At 35.1% G+C, this 22,773-nt stretch overlaps 1 protein-coding gene across 3 annotated transcripts in view; it reads right to left on the bottom strand.

Annotated features, from left to right (window-relative positions):
* PACRG (parkin coregulated) overlaps positions 1-22,773 on the bottom strand; it is a 204,266-nt gene that overhangs the window by 3,192 nt on the left and 178,301 nt on the right. The window contains exon 6 of one of the 3 annotated variants that reach the window (XM_085055324.1): positions 8,877-8,938. The exons of the other annotated variants lie outside the window; for them this stretch is intronic. Coding sequence (XP_084911450.1) covers positions 8,925-8,938 — 14 coding nt within the window. The 3' untranslated portion in view covers positions 8,877-8,924. The remainder of the gene's footprint in view (positions 1-8,876; positions 8,939-22,773) is intronic. 3 annotated transcript variants of the gene reach the window in all.

The following is a 22,773-nucleotide window of genomic DNA, read 5'->3' as shown; positions in this document are numbered from 1 at the left end:
TGGATCTGATTCAAACTCTTTATGAAGTTGTCCTTTGTGAGGAAGAATAAATCAACATGAAAATGCTAGGAAGCACATTTGTCATATCTTCGTCTCAAAGTGAAATGTCTGGCAAATTCAGTGTGCACCAAGAATCTTTTCAGAACAAATGTTATTTCTGCATTTAGGAGAAATGCACTGAGTGACTACTAAGAAGATTCCAATCAGGAAAAGATCTAACTTTCCCTTCCTGGATCAAAAAGTTAGTTCCCAGTCTCCCAAATCATGCACCAGAGGTTTTATGGTGCTTAAGTGAAAGGCTTTGCACCTGTCAAGACCTGTATGAGCTGATGAAATCACCCAGCACACCAAGGCCAGGAGTGGCACTCCCTGCCCTGCCAATGCCAGCTGCTGTAGCCAAGGAAACTCTGCTCAGACCCTCAGGGACTGAACTCAGCCTTTGGCAGAGAACAGAGGAGGATTTGAATTTTGCTTTAAAAGATGGTTTGTATTTGAGTCTAGACATGCTTCTATTCGTGATTCGGATATTAAAGAAATTCTGGTGTTATTTGTATTCTATGTAATTTCATTTTAAAATTTCACTAGGGTAATGCTACAAATATAAGTTTTATTCCATAAAAAGACAAGCAAGTTCCTCTCTATGAACTAAGAGCCTGATAAGGCAGTTTTGACATGCTGGAGTGGACAAGAAAGGTAAATCACACATCAAATTTCACTCAGATCTATTCTATAGCCAACTCTAGATGCTAACAAGCATCTGAAAGTGTCCAAGACATTCTTTTAGTTTATTAGATTTCACTTCAAGGGAGGCTGGATTTCGGAAAGAGGGGTTTTTAATCCCCCAAATAAGTTGCTTGTAAGTATTTCACAGATACCAGAGCTTGCTCCCGGTGGTGATTGTTCCAAAGGTTCTGCTTTACACAAATTAAAACCAGGATTTTCATACACCTGTGTTGCAGGGTTGTCATAGATCTTGGGATGTCAGATTTTCCACAAATGTTAAACATCTGAGCAATGCTTAGTATTGGAATAGCACTTAGAAGAAATTTCTGAAGTGACTGTGAAGACAGTCCCATGTCTCCAGTTTAGAGAACATTTTAATCAAATTGTGACTCAAATGTCATTCATTTATTCTTTACTGATGAAAGTGTTTCTTTACTGATTTTAAGTGCATACAGTCACACTTGAGTATTTCAACTTGTCTTGGAACAAATGATTCTTAGCAGAAATTTTTTAAGTGCCACTAGTTAACAAAGGGCTTGGTATAATGGTTTCGGGTGGGTTTTTTGTTGGCTTTTTTTTTTTTGTACACAAATCAATAAAACTACTTGGAAAGATAGGCATCATTCCTCCCTTTTGAACCTTGAGAAGCAAAGATACTGAAAGGTAAAGCAACTTGCTCCAAGTCATGGAAGGTATCAGTCACAGACCATGATTGTCAACTTCTTATTGTCGATAATGAAAGCACTATTTATGGTAAAATATAACTATAGTAAAAATTGGTTTTAAGCGGCTCAGTTCACCCTAGTCAAACCAACATGTGTTTTTAGCAATTAGAATGACTACAGTAATGCAACATGCTAACTTGAATGTTACTTCAAAACAAAAAAGCCCAAAACAAAACAGCTGCAACAAGATTGAGGCTGTCACATAACAAAATGCAGTTAAGCAGTACAAGCTAGTATTAAAACCTTTTGAGGAAAATTTCAGGACTTTCTTTCCTTCTAGGAGTCATCACCAATACCAAGAAATAAATGGAAACTGATTTCAGATATAGACTGACATGCATCTATGTCAGGGTTCACATCATGTAAGTTCACTGCTCAAGTACAGTTCAGAGCTTAATTAAGTTTTCAAAGTCTTCTTGTTAGGATAAATTTAATTGTCACAGAAGGTGTTGGCTTCCTGACTGGAGTGGAAAATGAAGGCTTCAGTGAGTCAGTGTGGGAAGAGAGAGGCAGGCTCCTTTGCACCACTCCTATCACTGTGACTCAGAACTGTGCTTTGAAATTGTCAGCTCCAGGAAGGATGAGGTAGTTCAGTCTCCCTGTTCATTTAATTGAAAGTCTGTGAAAAGTCACAGACTTTTCAGTCAGTCTCCTGTCTGCTAAGAAATAGTGGGACATTGCCAGTTCATTTCACTCAGGGCAAGGAAGAGACTCCAGGAGATTCTGACTTCCTAACCCACACAGAGAACCCCACATACCCTTTTTAAAGGCTCAGGGCAATGTAAACATCAGTTTTAAATGTTCCTTAGGATAAGTCTAGATTATGTACACACAAAGCGCAAACTGGTCTCATCCAGGCTGATCCCTAGGACAGAGTGTTGGAAAGAAGAGCTCATCGAGAAATTTATGTTGGAAGGAACCTCTGGAGTCATCTGGTCCAAATGCTCTTCTCTAAGTCAGCTGCATTTCCAAAGTTAGATCAGGTTGCTGAGTATCTGCAGTTGCTCTGCACGGAGTAATCCCAGAATGGGAAATGGTGCAGAAATCCCCTTGGATTGGCAGAGCTTTTCACCAGCCATTTCAATTGTGATGAAAGAAAGTGCTACTCCTTAAATATGAAAATGTGTTTCATGAAGAAGGGTTTGCTGAAGTTACAAATGTCATAGGCAGAATTATTATCTGTTTTGATACAAAATAAATCTAAACTTTTGGCATAGTAACAGATAACCACATATATAACACTGCTTTTGGAAGCTTAATCTTATACCAAGGAAAGAGGCACAGATTTGGCTGAAAAAAAAATTCATTCACACTCTGATTTGAAACCATGAAATATAATTTAAAACCCCCAAATTAAAGTGTCTTTGAAAGCACTTTAAAACATTAAAGCTGAATGTATTAATATAATTTAAGGAGGCCAAATATTTGAGAAAGCACAGACCTGTTTTTTGACACTATCAACACTTGAGTTCCTTGTCTCTTGCTTTACTTGGCTCTTCCTTCTAGTTTGCATCACTAGCGCTGACTGTTTATCACTTTACAATGCTACAGTACTGCAGAGATTGCAGAAGAATGTTTCAATCCAAGAAGGCATGTATGCTTGGAATTTAAAAAGAATACTAATATAGAGACATTTCAGATCATCATGTCTTAGAAAAGAATTTTTTAACTCTCATTAAAGACATTTTGCTTTAGCATAAAATATAGATTCTTCCTATAGTTATCTTCCATATGCAGCTAGCTTTTAGTTACTTCATAAATTTACATTTATTGTAAAATGTAAGTGTTCTTGCTATAAATGCTATTCAGAAAGTCAACAAGTCAGCAAGTAGAGGAAGTGGTCTGATTGGAGGGAAACATAGAAATGATGTTTTACTAATGATGTAAGCTTACTAGAGATAGCTGCAACTACTTGCAAATTGCTGTGGAAAAAAAAAAAACAACAACCAAACCAACCAAACAAAAAAACCACCAAAAACAACAAAAACCCAAACCCAACAAACGAAAAAACCCAACTGAAAATGAGCCAAGACAGCAGCTGTTATCAGTTTTTCCATTTCCAGGAAATGTTAGCAATATTAGATGTAATCCTTTCTAAGCTGAGGTTTTGGGGTTTTTTTTTTGCTGTTTGTTTTTTTAATAGAAGTACAAAAATGAAAAAGAAATCCCAGCTTTTGTAACAAAATTTATTTGCAAACATATCAATATGGTAAAAATAAGAGAATATTTTTTTCCTTTATAAGTACTTAGACTTCCCCAATTAATTTAGACTTTGAAATTTGCCTATGTTTGTTCTACAGATCAATATCAAACAAAGTAGACTTAAATAATCTTAGATAAACAGTATGCTTGACAGGGGAATGGAATTTGGAGGCTGACAGCTCATTGGCCTTGCTACAATGTTTACTATTGCAAAATAGTATATATTAGTCACAAATCATGCTTAACATGCAACAAGAGTTGCACCAGTTATGTGAATCTGATGTTCTGCCAGTTGTTTTAGATGTACATAAGCTAGTACAAAGTAAAATTCTTTTCCTTGGAAATCATGTTTGTGTGTGCAAAATTTGCATAGTTTTTCTGGATTGATGTGAAATATGTTTGTTCATCTTATTAATTTCTCATCCAAATATAGCATCATTAATGCAAAAGGAATTAAAACCATGAAAAAACAAATCTTTGCATGTGTGTGGAATAAACACAATTTATTTTTTAATGTAATTCAAAGTGACAAACCTGAAAGTCCCCAAGTGCTTTAAAGATCACTAATTTCAATATAAAACACAATCCTAAACCAGCCAATTTTAGACAATGAGTTACATACATACTTAAACCCAAGATGCTTAGCAATCTATCCTCCTTCCCCCAAGGGAAGTTTTTTATTAATGTAACCAAAATGCAACCAAAATGCTTTTAAGGGGAAACCCTATGGTTTTTTCACAAGCAAAAAGCTCAGTAATCCATTACTTTGTGTTAATAACTGCTGGTATGTTTGTACATCTGCCATGTACTAATGGAATTGGCTGTTTCTAATTTCCCCATTCAAAATCACTGCCATTTAAGGACTCTGTTTGGTCTAGCTCGCCCATCAAAAATTGCACTGACAACTAAATGACTTCAATGATTACTTTCCTAACTTTGTGACAGAAGGATGAACCCTTTGTTGTCAAGGGAAGTTTCACCTCAACCTGAGGAAAACTTCTTTGCATTGAGGGTGGCAGAGCACTGGAAGAGGCTGCCAAAGGAGGTCATGGGGTCTCCCTCCCTGGACACATTCCTGTGTCACATGCTGGAGGTGACTCTGCCTTGGCAGGGCAGATTGGACTAAGTGATCTCTTTTCCAACCCTAACTATTCTCTGATTCTGTGGAAGACAACCACATAAAAATAGGTCCATGCATTAAAAATGTAATGTTCCCCAATTAAGCTAAATAAGCAAGAACCTAAAGTCAACAGACGGTGTTTTAGCAGTGATTTGAGAAAGGACAAGGAGATGAAAGCTATGAATGAATGTGTGGATTCGCCAGGATTTCTTTCATTGCTGTAGGACAAAGACAGAATTTATTCAGTTTAAACGACAACTAGCACTGAAACTGGAATGTGCTTTTTTATCCTCAAGCCAGACATAAAGGAACACCTTGCTCCCTGGATATCAGTACTACAAGGATCAGGATATCTCCTTCTGGTGTGTCTTTATATTCTTGCTGTGTATATATATATATATATATATATATATAAGTATATGTATATATGTCAATGAATTGAGTAATCGGATTTTTCTTCCTTTGTTATTCCAGCTGAATCAATGCCTATTATAGATTGAAAAAAAACCTAGCCCTCCCAAGATGTGGATTTGCTTCCTTTTTATGAAGGACATAAAAATAAATACTTATCAAAAGCTATTTAACAGCTATTCATTTTACATTAAGAAAAGCATATATTTGAATTCATAAAAGATTTTCAAACAAATGGAAAAAAGTCAATTTTTATACAACTAAAACGTGTTCTAACGTGTGGTCTTACAGGAATGCAAAACAGATAAAAAGAGAAAGGAAATTGTGTCCCCTAGGTGTGGTATTTCTGCAGATTCATGGCTTTTGAGTTGTGTAAGTTGAAGCCTTTTGAAAGCAATGTAGAAACTGCACATACATCACATTCAGACTGACTTTTAATTTTTTTAAGCTTTAGGAATCTGAATGAAGTGTGAAAAAATATAAGTGAATAAGAACTATTTAATTAGTGATTCTTAACTGGAAAATAGTCTTCTCCTTGTCTAAATTACACCAGTGCCAGGTGACAGAAGATATTTACATCAGTAAGCTGACTTAGATCACTTTCTAAAATTTAGCAGACTGACACATTCTTGCAATACACAGCAAAACCTTTTGTTTTGCCACTTATGCAATGTTTATAAGATTACTCCATTTACTATCTCATATAAAATATGAGATCAGTTATTTACTGTGCCACTATAGATATCACAGACTCTATGTTGTCTTTATTAAAATGTACTCCTAATGTTTTCACAAATGGATCACAGTGTTATTAAAACACAAGCACTTTAGTGAGGCCGAAATACAACTGTTTGTAACAAAGAAGTAATTGCATACAATAAGTATGTATAAAACCATTAGGATGGGAAATTATTAGCAGTTTTTAAAATATAAATTAGTATTGATGTATATTACAATATTTTAAATGAAAATTATTTTAAATATATCCCATATATTTATTTTATTACACTTTAATTATTTTCTTCATTGTTTTAAGAAAATGGTGTCGTTGCAGTAAAAATTATTAATGAAAGGTCATTTTCCCCATTCCAGAAAACATTTTTCTCATAAAAAGAAAAAGCAATCATAGGTCCTAGCTATAGGAGTAAGAATTAAGAATATATTTTCCAGATTTCCACTGTCCATGACACAACTTTACACTTGTCATATATGACTATAGGAAAAAGCTGCTGCTCTTGCATTTTTTACACCTGAAGAATTGCAGTCATCCAGAAGCACACAATATCTTAAGGCTGTTGAAAAAAGACCTTTAAACATCTATTCTGGAACTACACATGGGAGTAAAAATAGCTTTTCTGTGTGCAAACATGCTCAGCACTGTGAACTGGAGCCAGGTTAACACTGATCATGCAGTGTCATAGGAGAGAAAACCTCCAGCTGCTAACAATGCAGCACTTCTGGTTCACTTTGTAATACCTCTCTTAATATCCTTTCACTTCATTACAAAAGCAGTGAACCTGAACGGTCATGCTTAAAAAAAGAAAATATCTTTTCTTCTCAGGTGAATTTGTAGTTGCTTGTCTGAAACTGCTGCACATATCATGTATCTCTAGGCTGATGGCAGTGAAGTAGTTTTGCAGTAATTTCATCTTCTTTGCAGTGGTCATTTGAGTGTTTGCTATCCAGATTTACTGCCATGCTAGCGCTTTGAAGCATGAGAGTAGAAATTTTGTCATTTATCATTCTCCAGCCAATTTTGGCAAATATGACCATGTTTTTTCTCTTACATGGATAAAGCATGCTCCATTTTGTAACCAGAATCTTAGTTTTCTACTCATCATTCATTCATCTTACAGTGCGTCCAGCTCTGGTGCCTGACCAGCCTACAACTGCTCAGCTTCCAAAGGAAAACAGCTCAAACAAACACATACACATGTACTTACCAGGTCAGCGAGGAAGAGACAAGAGGCAAGTGATATCACTGAATGCTCTTGGTCAACTCAGACCAGTCTAGAGTTTTATAACAGCCAGGACAACTGTTACATAGCACAGCAGAGCTCAATGTGTTTGAGTATTTGAAGTTTGCATTTTCATGTATTATAATGAAGAGCAAAAGTAAAAGGCTGTCAAGAAAATTCTTCCCTGGCAGCTTAAATATGCTTTCTCACACTTGGGTGATCTGAGAGCACATGCACACATTGTAATCAGCTTTACATTAATAACAATGAAATGTCCATTCCTATGAAGCAAAGTCACCAGGGGGGTTTTTAGATAAATTTGTGACACCTTGCAAAGATAACCTGGAAGTCAGCATGACTAATATCTAAGTAGGACATATTTCAAGAGTAATATTCTCTTGAAGTTTTCCTAGAATGCTTATTGCTGAGTGGATAGGGTCAGCCTCCAGAGGAAAGGAAGAAGAAACACCTCACAAAATTCCTTTATTGCTTCTCTCCAGCAGACCACAGATGGCTGTTTCATCCCCTATGTTGTTTAATGCTAATGGCTGCAGTGAGTGTACAGGTCTCTGATCCAACTCTGCAGCCGCAGTGCTGAATTGGTACCCGTGGAAGCACTACCTCAAGATTACGAGAAAATTCTGCATCAGAAAAATATCACTGTGCATTTTTGGACAGCAGCAGCTAGAGCAGAATGATGACTTTTGAAGGAAACTATAATATGTTATTTTAAGGGAAAGGAATAACATAGATTAGTCTCTATAAAATCATGTGAGGAAAATTCATGAGTCACCTAGAAATGTCATCAGTGAATGGTAGTATCTGGAAAGGTCCTTCTGAATTACTTGTCCTAACACAGCCAAAGTTTATTGGGTGCTTGACTGATAAGTAAAATAGACATTTCTTGTCTCAGGCAGAAGAATGTGGACATAGGAGAAGTAGAAGACAAACAAAGGCTGAAAGTGGAGGAAGAGAAGCCAAAGACATTCCTTTGGCTAGTTAATTTTCAGAAGTATGCTTCATAAAGGTTCTAACTTATATGAATACATGCATTATGGGTTAGCATAATTATTCCACAGTGCAATTAAAAATATTCCATTGGATGCTGATTAATATTATATGTGAGCCTGTTGTCTTTCTGCTGTAATTTTGTAGCAAAACATGGTGAAAGGGTAGATAGGCTTATCTGCACATCTGTAACTAGAACCCAGTATCTTTGCTTTACAGTTATGAGTAAGAATCTCACCTACTTACAAGTCTGCTTGAGAACCGATTAGAATGGAATGTCAACCATATTAACACAAGCATGGGGCATGGGAATGTGTGTATCAGCTAAAGAATTGTCTTTATAATATGGAGGAGATGAACTGAAGCTGTTACTAGTCTGTGAGAAGAGAGGTACCAACAGCACTGGCTTGAGCCCTCTCCTCTTCTATTGTCTTATTTTTCTTTAATAGTGTGGATTAAAAAAAAAAAAAAGTTTAATCCAGAAATCTCTTGCTGGCTTGGTAATAGCCTTATTTTGGAGAGGCATAAGCTTTCCTCTCTACCTAATATCAAAAAATGCAGAAAAGTCGGTAAGTTCAGGCATGCTTGTTATCAGATCTAGTGCCTCAGCCATCTGCCTCAACAGTTTCTGAAACTGCTGAGAGTTGTCTGGCAGAGATTATAACCATTGTCACTGAATCGAGACATTGAAGAAGTCAGGCTAATATTAATTTATTTACATATGCTTACCCTGGTAACATATCTCTATCTAGCAGCTCAGAATGGCTTAAAGTGGGCTTATGGTTCTAGTTCTGTAGGGGAAATGGCACAAGAATGTAAGAACTTGATTTTATAGGCGAGAAACTATAATAGCACTCAAAATTTTCAGCTAACAGAATAACTTAACTTCACACATCTACAGAAGACAACAGTGAAAACAGTCAGGCAGAACTAGAGACACAGGGCAGGAGACAACATTGTGGTATGAATCTTTTACAGCCAGAACAGAAATTGGTACCGCATTAGGAATTTCAAAACTTAATATCCATCACGTGGGCTCTGCAGGAGACTCGGTAGGGCTGCATTAAATTTACCTCTCAGCATGTGGTAGGAGCTGGATTCCCAAGAGCAGTGTTGAAGTGAGTGAAGGGCTGCTCAATGAGTCTCGCAGAGGTATCCAGCGGGGAACAGGGAGCAGAACAGTTTCTCTATGAGACTTAAATATTTGCATCCAGCCTGGAGCTCCAGGTCAGGAACTTTCCTGATGGTAGATAGCTATTGCTATTCTTTCTGCGTGAGACTGAATAATTTCTTCAAAAGCAAGTTACATCATGAAACAGTAGTGATACCTGTTTCCCATGGATGTGTGCTGATTTTGCACTACACCTCTTTACGATGACAATTTCTTTCCCACAAGTTCTACCAGCTAAAACACGATATGAGCTAAGGCATGTTTTGACACCTTGCATCTCTTGCATACCCTATCAACAGTTCTTTTCCCAGGACATTAATTTGGATCCCTCCCTTCTACCCAGATGCTTATTTTTCCAGAAACTCTGCCCCTTTTTCAGTTTGACTGAACTTGGACAACGAGTTTAAAAGTTATGTGAGTTGAGGAGACGGGTGGGAAAGATTTACAGAAAATAATAACTTTATGGCCCATTAAACCTGGTGTTTTTAAGAAGGCAGGCAAAAAAAAAACATGAGCAAGGGCAGCAATGACTGCCTTAGTTTTTACAGTTTGAAAACGCAGTGAAGTACTCTCCCAGGAAGCAGGAAACAAGCCCTACCTATGTGGTTTCAAATCTGCATCTTTCGTGATCAGGGAGATTTCACCTAATTATCAAATTAGTTACTCACGGAGAAAGGCTCCTGTGACCTCTATGCTTATGATTTGGCAAGGAGACAGCTGTGGAGACTTATTGTTAGACTATGAACCTGTGCCAATATTTTCAGAGAAACTCAAAGTTCAGCACCTGAATCAAATTTTCAGCAGCTACCTGAGTGGGTCGATCCTGAGCCCTTAGTAGTTCCCAAATGAAGGCTGCAGTGAATCAGAACATCTGTACATGAGGCTACATATTTAAATGTCAAAATACATATTTACATGAATACAGAGTACTGTGCCAATTTTTAAGTGTTTTGACTTGAACTAACTTCCTAACAGATGGTTATTCTGAATCTATTTTCATTTATTTATGACTGTTTATGTTTTTCCAGATATGATAAATGATCCAAAGTGTATTCCTTGTCTATTTATTTATATTTTAAAAACAGTTAAGATATTATTGTACTGCACAATTTATAGAAATTGTATAAAGATGGTCTTTCTCTGTCATACTTATATGAGATCCCCCTAAATATTCAAGGAAAAGCCCCTATGATCATAAAGCAAACTGAACAAGCATAAATGAGGTGTTAGAATTATCTATATGATTGTAAGTTTAAGTGAGAAATTGCCATAAAATAAGTAACCCCCTAAAAAAATCTGAAATTAAAAAAATATAGGAAGAGAAAGAAAAATATTTAAGTAATGTATCAGAAGCTTCAGAAAGTGGAATTCAACAAAATTCATGCAAAATTTCTCAATAAAATAAAGCTCATGCTACACGAAATGCCAGTTTTGGTATCATAAGCAAATACAGGCTTGTCTCAGGAAACTGTCATGCAAATGTATACGTGATTGCAAAATCAGCACTAAAGTGTGTTCATTTATATCAAAGCATTTCCTAGCTAAAGAAACAAGCATATAGAAAGTATTAAGAAATGAAGGGTATAATATGGCTGCCAGCTATAGTCATGCCTCACCATGTAAATCAATGAGTTTCAGAAAACTAAATGAGAGAGGGAGTTACTTTTTCTCTGCCCACTACAGTGATTAATTAGCTTATTTTCAATAAGAAAAGTACTAGCTATGTTGTTATCTCATAGCTTTCTTTTTTTTTTCACATTATCAATAGTACCAGAAAACAACAGCTATCCATTACCCCTCTAAAAGGAAAAGGCACATGCAACCATGAAACACTGTGAGACTTTGCTAAAAAATGTCATGAGAAAGAAAATTTCTCAGCTTTGAAGTTGTGTTTGTTTATATGTAAGTTGTAATATCCAGGGAAAGCAAAGCTTCCTGTAATCATTTTCTTACATTACTATGACATGCATTTTTAATACATGGCTTTAACTACAATTGTCTGAAGAAGATTCAGAAGATATTAGAATTGCCAACTTTTATTATGCAACTTTACATGCACTGTAACACCACTGCATTTGTATCAAGAAATCAGGTCTGGAAGGAAAGACAAGGAAATTTTCCCACTGAATGATAAAGACGGTTTATTTCCATAAGCCAAATAAATTTTTCAGGAAACATAAACTCAAAAAATTATTGATGTAGAACGGTTTTTATCGCATCAGCTGCAGAACTCCACTGGGGAAAACAGAAAGGAGAAGCCCTTAGGCCACATTTTGTGTGACCTAATTCTTTCAAGGGTATGTTTCTGCAAATTTTTAGGAAGTGACAATGCAAATGAACAACAGTTCCCACTGTGATGTTTTCATGGAATCTCTGCATAACCTCCAAACAGCAGACTTTGCACCAACACTACAGTACATAGTTTTATTGTAGAGCTTAATTACTTTTGGATGTAAATGAGGAAAAAAACAATTATCACACACCCAGCAGAAGAAATGGTTATGCTTCTATAAATTTCTGGTATTCTACTGCTGTGATTGTCAATTTAAAGTTTCAGTCTCTATGCTGCTGCCAGTTAATGATTAGTCTTCTACATTCTGGTGAAATTGCACTCCAGCCAAGGGAAATGAAGTAAAAAGATGAGGGAAAAAAAGAAACTAATATTGTTGAAGTCTAATTAAAGTAGCAGGGCCAGTGCTGGACTTAGCTGTGATGAGGTTGACTTTCTATTAAATTCAATACACTGAATTCACTGGGAGAAAGATCAAATGCTATGATTCCATTTTCAGGGGTGATGTGTTAATAGGAGTGGGATTAACTTCTTCCTCATGTAGTGATTTTTTTAAAATTAATGTAAATCAGAATGCAATCATTCTTCTCTTTGCAAGTATAGTTCTAAAATCTGTCACTTTACTTTCAGAAGGATTAGTGCCATGAAGCTTATTTTGAAGAAAATCACATTGCTTTAACAAAGAAAAAGAATTCATTCTATTGACTTCAGCATCATCAGCAATATCTTCCAGAAATATATTTTAACAGCTTCCTATGTCAGACAACCATTTCTTACTTATATGGTTTTAATTAATGCTGCTTTGTTTCTAAATGAGTACTTGCAGGAAGTGAATGTGCTTTCATTTAGCAGCTTAAGCTTTCCATTTAAACAACTAAAGATCACATTTGAGCCATAGTTGATAAAAACATGCTAATAAATCTTTTTAAGAATATAATTGGATTTTATCTCAAAAACAGTAATCCCCCCCAAGGCCGCCCCAAAACAGCAATGTGAACCCCCCTTCCCCACACCCTGCTCCCCCCCTACCCAATACCCTAATATTAAACCCTGTATTTCTTCCCTAGAACATCTATGTATCATAATATTTCACTCCTCCTTGAAAAGTGTTAATGGACATTAACCACAGCTTTACTAGCCATATATGCTGAAATGCTTCTGGGTTCCTGACACATGAAGTCACACTTGGTGCAATAAGTTGTTAGCAAAACCTGTCTGAATGCCAATAAATATATATTGTGGAGAAATATTAATACATATGAAGCTTCATCCCTCCATCTACAATTATTTAATACAGAAAGATACAAAACATATATAATTTAGATAAGGTAGAATAATATTTTGAATGAAAAAGGTCAGATGCATGTACTACACATTTTTCATTTTAAATTGTGCACAAAGTCTATTTGTAGACCTTTGAAGTTGATGGCAAATGTGAGTGTTTATTCACCTGGAACTTTAAGTATTTTGCATATAATGCATATGTTCCCTCAAATAGTTTAAATTGATTGCTACAAAAAAATACTGGGATGTTGTGCACACATCTCAAAGATTCTATACAGCAGATTAAAAATGTGATATGGACATCAATTCCCTAATGCTTCATAACATCTATTCAATAGTAAAAGAAATCAATAGAATTTTGTATTTGATTTGCTAAGAGAACCATAACCCCCCCATTTCTTACATGAATAAAAGGAAAATCTAAGGAATGCATACAATATTTATATCTTTTTGTTCTTTTTAATTCTGCACTTCCGAGGATTTTCTCAAAAATTATTTTGAGAAACATCTTTAACATAAATATCTCTATTGTCAGGAATATTTTCATTGGGGAGTAACTGTGATGATCCATAATTTCTGATGTGTCAGTAATTCCACCCTGTTATTTACCTCAAAAATGTTCTCATCTTTCACCAGTCCCAGTGTCTCACATGAATCAGCTCCCAAAATATAGAAGTTGTACAAATTCAGATTCTATCAAGATAGAAAATTACATAAGAGACTATTATGCTAAATTTTGCTAAAGCTATCATCTTCCAACCTATTGGCTTATACTGATGGATTCTCATGTTAGCTAGACCACCAAAGCAGTCCACTTGCATAGCTTGGTATTCAACCATAGAATGACTGAATAGTTAAAAATTTTGAAGAAGTCCTTTTCCCATCTGAGGCTGACTTTAAAGCTGTACCTGAGCCTGCTCTTTTATTATTAGATCCTGGCTTTTTCACTGAAAATTTCCTGAATAAATTGCTGAAATTTATATTACTTCAACAGAAGTGCAACACTAGCTGTTGTTATCCTTTAAAATTGCCAGACCAAAGATGTCAACTCTATCCTAAATCTGAAAATCCTGTAAGAAATGCTTTTCCCATTTCCCACGTGCTGTAGAGTATATTTCTACATGAGGAGACTGCCATCCTCAGCTGTTCTCTTTTGTATTAATCATGAATCTATCAATCTGAAAAACAAAGCTCATGGGAGCAGAAGATAGGCTAATTCAATAAACAGAACAAAAGATTTCAGATTCCCTGTCAGAGGATATTAGATTGACCACAATTTTCTCAGCTTTCAGAACAAAGCTGAAAACTCACTCCAAATTAGTATCCTCATAGTCACTATAAAAAGCAGCTACTAAGAAGAAAATAGGATATGGATCAAGGTGGAAGGGCTGGGTGAGGTTAAGAGTAAATGAGATTGCTGAGCTGTTGTGAGTCTAATTAGTTTTTGGAAAATACTCAAATCCTATGATAGGTAACATTAAAATAGGTGAGAAATACTTTACCCTGGAAAAGTATTTAATGTTGTGAAATGTTGGTTAAATAGAAAATAAGATAGGATGTTTGTGTGTTTTTTTTCTTTTAATTAGCAATTAAATAATTACATTAAGTAATAAATACTTTGTGGCTGTTATCATAATCATAATTGACTCCTTAGCTGCAATGGTTTCTAAAAACAAAAACGGTTTAAGTTAAGAAAATACACTACTTAAAATGCATGTGTATGGTACTTTGTAATAAGCTATGGATTATAACTGTGTAATTGACTGACATTCAATTAAAAAGCTTTAAATTAAGTAAAGATGGGTGTGTATTGAACTAGTGCATTTTAGTGCCCTTCTGGTGGCAAATCAAGAGCTCACTCTTGAACTGAATCATCAAGGGTGTGGAACTGCATGTTGAAGGGCAGTCTCTGTCATTAACATGCTTATCTGCCCCTAAGAGGTGTTGTCTTCAGACATGCATATGTAGTTTCCATCTTCTGAACCAAACAGAAAACATTAGGAAAGAATTCATTACTTTTCCATAAAGTTTAACTACAAACTACCGTAAGATAACTTTTTTGGAGTGACAAGCTCTTATATGAGCTGAAGATCTGGCCAATTCCATCTATGTAAAAAAGACTAAGAGTTTTTTCCCAAAGACTAATTAGCTCATAATTTTCTGACACAACCACAAAAAATCATCTTACCATCTTAAAAGCACCTAGCAAAATGTACTTGGAATGTTTTGAATTATAACATAGACACTAAAGAATAATTTATAAATCGGCATTAAATTCAGCATTCACTCCAGGTTATTGGTCTAGTAGGATGTAAGTGTTATTTGACTCTTAAAATTGCTAGAGCATAGAATTCAGTTTGGTTTCAGGATGAAGAACAGGAGCAATGGAGTGAGGGAAGGATGAGTTTTTTGGACCTCTAGATGATGATGTCAAAGAGTAGTGTGTGACAGAGCCCACCATTTGATATTATGAGCTTTCAGTGCTGGAGATCTTTCCTTGGAGTTGTTTAATTTATCATATTGCCATTAGCCCTACTTCTCCACAGCTCATATGCACAAGGAAATGGCAAGACCGTGGTCTTCAGGGATGTCTATAAATAACAAAAAAAATTAGCCCACTTTTGTCCATGAAGGTGAAATAAATAAAAAAGGAAGAGGTATTTCCTACTCTTACTATGTAAGGTTAAAGTCACTTCATGAATATAGATGTGTTTTCTATTTTAATTAATGAAGGTACAAATAGATCTGCAAGCAGAATCTAAGATAAGGCATCTACTATTTTAAGCAGAAATAACATTAGTATTATGTACATCATATTAAATACCTAGTAAATTGATCTTAGTGGAGTTTACAAATTTGGATCTAAATACAAAATGCAGCTATTTGAACCACCATTTGTACTCCAGTTATACATTGTGACCATCCTTTTACATAATTTTAACACCATTTGTAGGTTACATTTTTTAAATTAAAAAATACCAATAATCTGTTTTATTTTTCAGATAAATAATTTCTTACAAATGACAAACCAGAAAAAAGCATTTAAAATTATTCTACCTTACACAAAATGTTATGAGCTTCAGCATGTATTTTAAATGCTCCCAAAAAATTGGATGTTTGGGTTTTTTTTAGTTTGGTAGCTACCATTTCTTCATGTTGAACAATTAAACTGGTCAAATACATTGTTTCTCTGTGAATGACAAATGAAAAGCACACTGTCAGCATGTTTGTTAGAAGTCATTGAATTTAGCACAACTGCTAGGAATGAAATCTCATTTCCTCTTCTAAATTTGTAGATCACAGGTTGCATTAAGTGGAGTGTAACTGCCACACAAAGTTTGGATTTTGCACTTTTACATCTCAATAACTTCTTCTACTTCTAACTTCATCATTATAGCATATCCTATAAAATGTTGATAATGTTTTTTTCCCTAATGAATTTTTTTAACATATTATTTCATAACTTCCATATTTCTGAATCTCCTGATTGATTAAAATAAGGATTTCAACAAACAAAATATACATATTTTGTTGGCTGCAAACAACTGATCAAATACCAACCAAGAAGAGAAGAAAATCATAACATAAACAGGTATGAAAGGCCCTGGGCATCAGTGAACATTGGCTGCCTACCTCACTTCTGACATGGGCTGTCATGGGCTTCAGTAAAACCCTGAATCCACCAGAGACATTTTCTTATGAATATCGTGACAATCATTCACAGGCTTAATTTACAAATAAGACCCCAAAATAACCTCTCTTTTCTCCTGTCTTTTAGGTGTTTAGCTGGTATACTTGGATATTTATGTCAGTGGGCATTTACCTTATGGCTTGCAAGCTCTGGTAGTAAGTTCCCATTTATGTTTTAACTAGCATGTACATAAGGTTTTCAGTGAGCCACACTAACACAGAAATATAGTTTGAAATATGCTTTCAAATGCCAAACTACTAATTAACATATAAGGTAAGAAGACATGGCTACAGTAAATGGTGTCAGTAATCTATAAAATTTTTTGGCTTTACTATTTAGAAACTGATCTGTTGAGCTGTAGATCTTGATACATATATTAACTTTTACGGTCCTTAGTAATACTAATACCAGGCTTTTACATGTATATAAGGCCTCTAGGATTGTTTGCAATAGCATAAAAATAAATAAGGTGTAGAAAAAGCCCTTCCAACAAGAAGCCTAATAAGGCACAGGATCTTCTCTAAAATCAGTCAGCACAAGAAAAAATAATCTTGAAGTATTTTTCTCTTTCCACACAAGCTCTGGAGGTTAATAAAACACATAAAATTGAGGCAGTAGTACGACTGCTCCACTAACCCTGATGTTTTCCAAAAGACATACGACAAAGATCATCTAAGCTTATTTCACAACTACAGTCACCCACATGATGCAATCATTGGCCTGTACTTAAAGTTAAATCAGCTTCTGTATGAAAGAAGAGTATATTTCAACAATATTACCAGGTAACTTTTAGACTTAAATTGGTATGAAGACAAAGATGAGAGAAGATAGCATGGTGGGTCGATTCACACTAACTGGATTTTCATCCCAACATATGAGAGCTGGAAGTCAAAGTGTACAACTGAAATGTGTTTTCTCGTGTCATGTCCATTTGTCCACAGTACAACATCACCATGGAATTTTCTTCTTCTAGTTGTGATTTGTAGCTATATTCAAATAGTCTGGAACTGTACTGGAAGCTGTGTAAAATGAGAAAGTTCCAACACCCATGTAGAAAGGTAAAAGTGCATTATACTTCTACATTAATCTCCTTTCCAGGGTAAACAGCATTTTATCTTTCCGAGAACTGAAATCACATATGAAACAAGAAATGTAAGTAACAAGGACAAACACTATTTCCTTCCCCACAAATAATAGTAAAATTAAAGAGAAGAAGGATGATTGGAAGGAAATGCTGTGTGACAAGTCTTCTGGAAGTTTTCAGGAAGCATGAAGATTATGTACATTTAAGAGGATAAAAAATCAGATTTCATTTAAACAAAATTGATGTAAATTTCAGTTAATTAAGATGATTATGATGATGTCAGTAGATAAATCTCTTTCGCTTCTTGCAGTGGCCTTCTGCCACTACTAACTTCACTCTCAGTTTATTTCTTTCAGGAAACAAAGGGGCCCATTTATGCAAATAAACTTGATGTGGGCAGATACGAACTACCTTTCTGATGGCTGATACTGCTGATTTCTAATGCATTAGTTTCTGACAACAGACTCAGTTTCCTGAATGAATCCTGTCCACAGGAAGATTTGTACAAGGTACATATACAGTTATAAAAAATCACTGTCTGAACCTTCCCAGAAAAAAGCTGAAGAAATGTAGAAGCAGGTAAGCAAGTTAAGCCAATAATTACCAGGGACAACAAAAATTCCATATCTTCCTACTTGCAAGTAGTTAATCTTTTCATTTTTCATGTCTTCATCTCTGCCACTTAATCCAAAAGAAATGGTAGGAATTGATAAGCTTTAGTCATTGCAGAACAATCAGTCCAGCATCAGGAAAGTTCCTCTCTGGACTTTTCCATCCATTCCCAAGCTGCTAATCTATCTGAAACTTAATTGGAGCTCCTTTCTACTTTTCAAAATTCCTGTTCCATTTCTCATTCCAAAAAGGCACACTAACCCTTAGTATTGGGTAAATATCCAAAGTAAAACAGAACTTTGAACTTTTTGAAGTTCACAGCCTAACAGTACAAATGCTGGTCATTCCTGTTAACAAAATTTTGCAGTCTTTAGTCTACAAAATGCAGCTATGCACTACATTGAATAACAAGATTTTAATCAGAAAACAGTTAAATCAATTAAATCTGAAACAATGCACCTCTAAAATGAATCATAGTGATTTTCCAGTCAGAAGTCAATTGGAATGATAAGAGAGTGATTTTATGCTAAATAAGAGATAACACAGTCATGCCCACTCTAATATTTGTATTCAAATTATGGGCCAGGAGTCAAAACAGAAAGCAAACTTGATTTTCAGACTGTAGGCTCCAACTTCAGGAAACCAGTTAATACGCTTAAATCCATCCTGGATTAAGAAATATACTTGATTATGTTCCTAACTATAACCCAATGTTTATGTTCATTAAGGGATGTTTACCTAAATTCATTACCACAAGAAACAGTTCTTAAAGTCACTGCTGGAAAGTCCTCACCTCAGGAATACATTGCCAGATTGAAAACTAAGTGTACAGGATTTAAATATTCCTTTTCATTCAGGATCATTTGTTAACTTTTGCACACTTCTTTTCTGTTACATACAAATAAACATGTCCATTCTCAGTGGTCTGAAATGGTGAATGGTATGAAATACAGTGAAATGGTGTGAATAATAGCAAAGTAAACAAAGATATTTAGCTTCTTTAGGTTCATCTTGTGAAGAGGCCAGCCATGTGTTCATCAGTCAGGGACTACACTGGGCTGGGTTATCACACATGGGTAATGTGCCACATTCTTCTCATGCCACACTGTCGCGTTCCTTGCTGCGCTGGTTGTAATCTCACAGGCTCACAGCCTTGATAGAGAGTGCAACAGCAAAGTTACATGATCCTTCTTATTAAAGCATCTTCTGGGTGATACTGTTAAGGCTAATTGATTAGTCAAGAATTTTTGGGATGAACTATGACCCTGCTAAATAACAAAGGAAGTGCTAAATGCTACACAGCCCATGTTTTTTTCCTTTTTCATGGTCAAACAAACCTTTTTGTATTATCTAGAAGACCCACGTTAACTTGATAAAAACCTTGGAATAAACTGTGACTCCAAATTCTGGATTAATCCCTGATTTAAACAAGGAAAATGGAAATCCAAATAGTCTCTCCAATTCTTGGCTGTAAACAGAAATGGGATAAAACCAGATCCCAGCTACTGCTCATGCTCAGAGGTACACAGGGAAATTAGAAAGGCATTTCTGCATTGGGACTTTCACTCAAAATGCTTTCTTGAATTGGGAAATCATACTAAAAATTTAAAACAAAATAGAAAAATATACACTTTAGCATTTCTGTCTGGCTAGAAAGTACTTTGCTTCTTGTAAGTTACTATTTTAATCAGATTTATATATTCCCCCAAGACTGACTCCACAACACTTTACAAAATAAGTGATCTAACTCCATTCTATTGAGTTAGATGGAACGTCATCCAGGATTAAATATTTATGCAATTAAAAATGTTAATTTTGTACAAGGTAATGCTCTAACCTAAGGCAAACAAAATGAAATCACAGAAATTAATTTAAACGAAATAAAAATTTAAACAAAAGTGAACGTAAATCTGGAAAGCGGCACATTTTTAATAATGAAGTTTACTCTCACAGTGATGTGTGAATTCATTTTCATGGACTTTAATATTTTTCTGACAAGTAAAAATAAATTATGATTTAAAATTTACAACAAGGTTTTGACAAAAGCCTGTGTTAAAACAAGAAGGATTAGTGTACAGGAACGGGTAGGAAGAATTTAGCTCTGTTCTTTCACAACTTATGTATTTTCACTCATACTTTTGTAAAAGCTCAAAAATCTCTAGCTGCTTTTGGAATTCCAGGCATAGATATTCTATTTAGAGTTAGACTGTATATCTACATTTTAAATATTCATACTGTCTTCAGCATATCACTATATGAAATGATTCATCACTTTCCTGATACTAAGCCAAGGAAACAGGTTGGTTTCTATTTATAGAAGACTCTTTGTAAAGAAAGGAAATGCAAGGAAAACTAAAGATACTAAATAAACGTCACTTACAATTGTGGTTTACAAGCTGCAGTATGAAGTTCTCCATAGGAATTATTGCAAGGGGAGGTTTGTTCTATAACAGTTCAGAAAATCTCCACTATCCTTTTATTTTACAAGTTCTTTAAAAATCCTAGATTTCTAAAAAATTAAAAGGCTATTGAAGTAATTTCTTTTTCTCTTTTTTTTTTTTTTAAAAAGTTGCTAGGAACTCTGAGATGTGCACAGGTTACAAATCACAGAGCACAATATTTGTTTTGAGCTGGAATAATCTGCATACTCACTTTTTGAGGAAGAATGTTCAAAACACACACAAATGTGAAGTCTATCATGAAATCTTTCAAACTTTCCATATGTGCAGAGAGTGCTGATATCTCAATTCCAAATTTATTTTCAATACAGTTTGTAGACAAGCTACTTCATTTTTGATAAAACTGTACCATGCTCTGTTGTTATACAAACATATTCAATGGATTATCAGGAAAGGTATCACAGCACAAAGGCCTGATGTACAGAAATGTAGGCAAAATGTCAGCAAAGGAAAATGAGACACAGGAGTTATATCAGTGTGCAGGAGTTATAGTAGTGATGCACATAATTTCATGAGAGAATAACAGTAAAATTTCAGGAAATTTGAATATAAAATGGAAAAAAAGTCTTCCTAGAATTTAGGACATTTTAGGTCAAATACAGCCCTAGAACAGATGTTATTTCAGACATTTTTGTGTTTACTGGATCAAATTACCCTTTCTGTTTTCCAGTTCCTGATAACTTTTTGCCTCCTTATAAACACTCTGTAATTGTCCTCCAGGGAAATATGTGTATACTGGGGGGAAAGAAAATCAATGCCAATGGATACAAGTTTCTTCTACCTCATACAAGCGTTTTCCACACTATTAGGTTTCTGAATACTTTTCTGAAATCCAGAAGCCACTTAAAATTACCAAAGCTGAATTTTGAACCAAATTAGTTTAATTCTTAGCATTTCTCATTAGAATTTGATTTGCATTGTTGAAGCCACTGGAAGGCAAACACAAAGGCTAACATTAGCCTAAGGTTAGTCTCTCAGTCTCTTCAACATTTATAGTACAGGAAGAGGTCAGATTCCTCCTGAAGTGAATCAAAATGCCTAAAATTAGATTTTTGTTTTGGACTGACTTCTAGAGAAACTTTCTAGTCACAAATAAATTGAGAGAAATTTTATGGAAATAATCCTTCTTAGCATAATTTCTAACCTTTTGACACTCTTTTATTCGTCCTTCTCCTTGTTTCCATGTTAAATTGTCTCCTATTCTGGATGCATTTTAATTTCATGTTAAGCAGGGTATTTTTTGTGTGTTTGTATGCACAAAGTTGAAAACTCCAATATTTTTAGTACTTATTTATTTTATATTTTGGGGCCCTAGAGTTGGAGGAACATGTGGTTTTTTACCCTGTGTCCTGGAAACATTTCTTCCTGTCATTTTCTCTATGAATCTCACATAATTGTAAGCAAATTCAGTTCACAAACCCAGCAGAAATACCGACCATACTATTTTTCCTAGATTAATTTTCAGACAAAATACTTAATTGAACGAGGTCTTTTAGGGGTGAGCTGAAGGAAGCAGCAAGACCCTTTGGCCGGGACGGAAGGTGAGAAAGTGGCTGCCTTTTTCACCAGAGGGAAATAAGATAGTCACTCTTTGCCTATGGTCAGACAATCTACTGCAGCTGCTGGAACAGACCCTCTAGCTTTGTTTAAGAAGTTACCACAGAAAGTTACCAACCCTAGAGACTCATCATTGCTCCATCTACCCTCTCAGTTTGTCTATATTTTCTTTAACCACCCATACATAAGTTACTTAAGATAAGCAAGAGTAAAATGTAATGACGAAAACCTTTTTTGAGAGAAGCTTTTGATATGAAACATATTTATGTTTTAATACATAGGGCAAATTATAGTTATGTGCTGAAAGGTAATAATGATTCAGATAGCACATTACAAATTTTGTGAGAGACAACTAAGGCCATCAACATAATGAGTTTTCTGTTTGTTTGGTTTTTGAAAGCAACGTACTACTTTATAGCATGTATTGAATCACTGGTAGCCCAAGGTTCAAACTGCTCCCTCCCTCCGTCCCTCCCTC

This window comes from Lichenostomus cassidix, chromosome 3 (genome assembly GCF_008360975.1).
Source record: "Lichenostomus cassidix isolate B80296 chromosome 3, HeHo_3.0, whole genome shotgun sequence".
NCBI classification, from domain to species: Eukaryota; Metazoa; Chordata; class Aves; order Passeriformes; family Meliphagidae; genus Lichenostomus; species Lichenostomus cassidix.
Note: the sequence above shows the minus strand (reverse complement) of the source record. Positions and strands in the feature narration are given on the sequence as shown.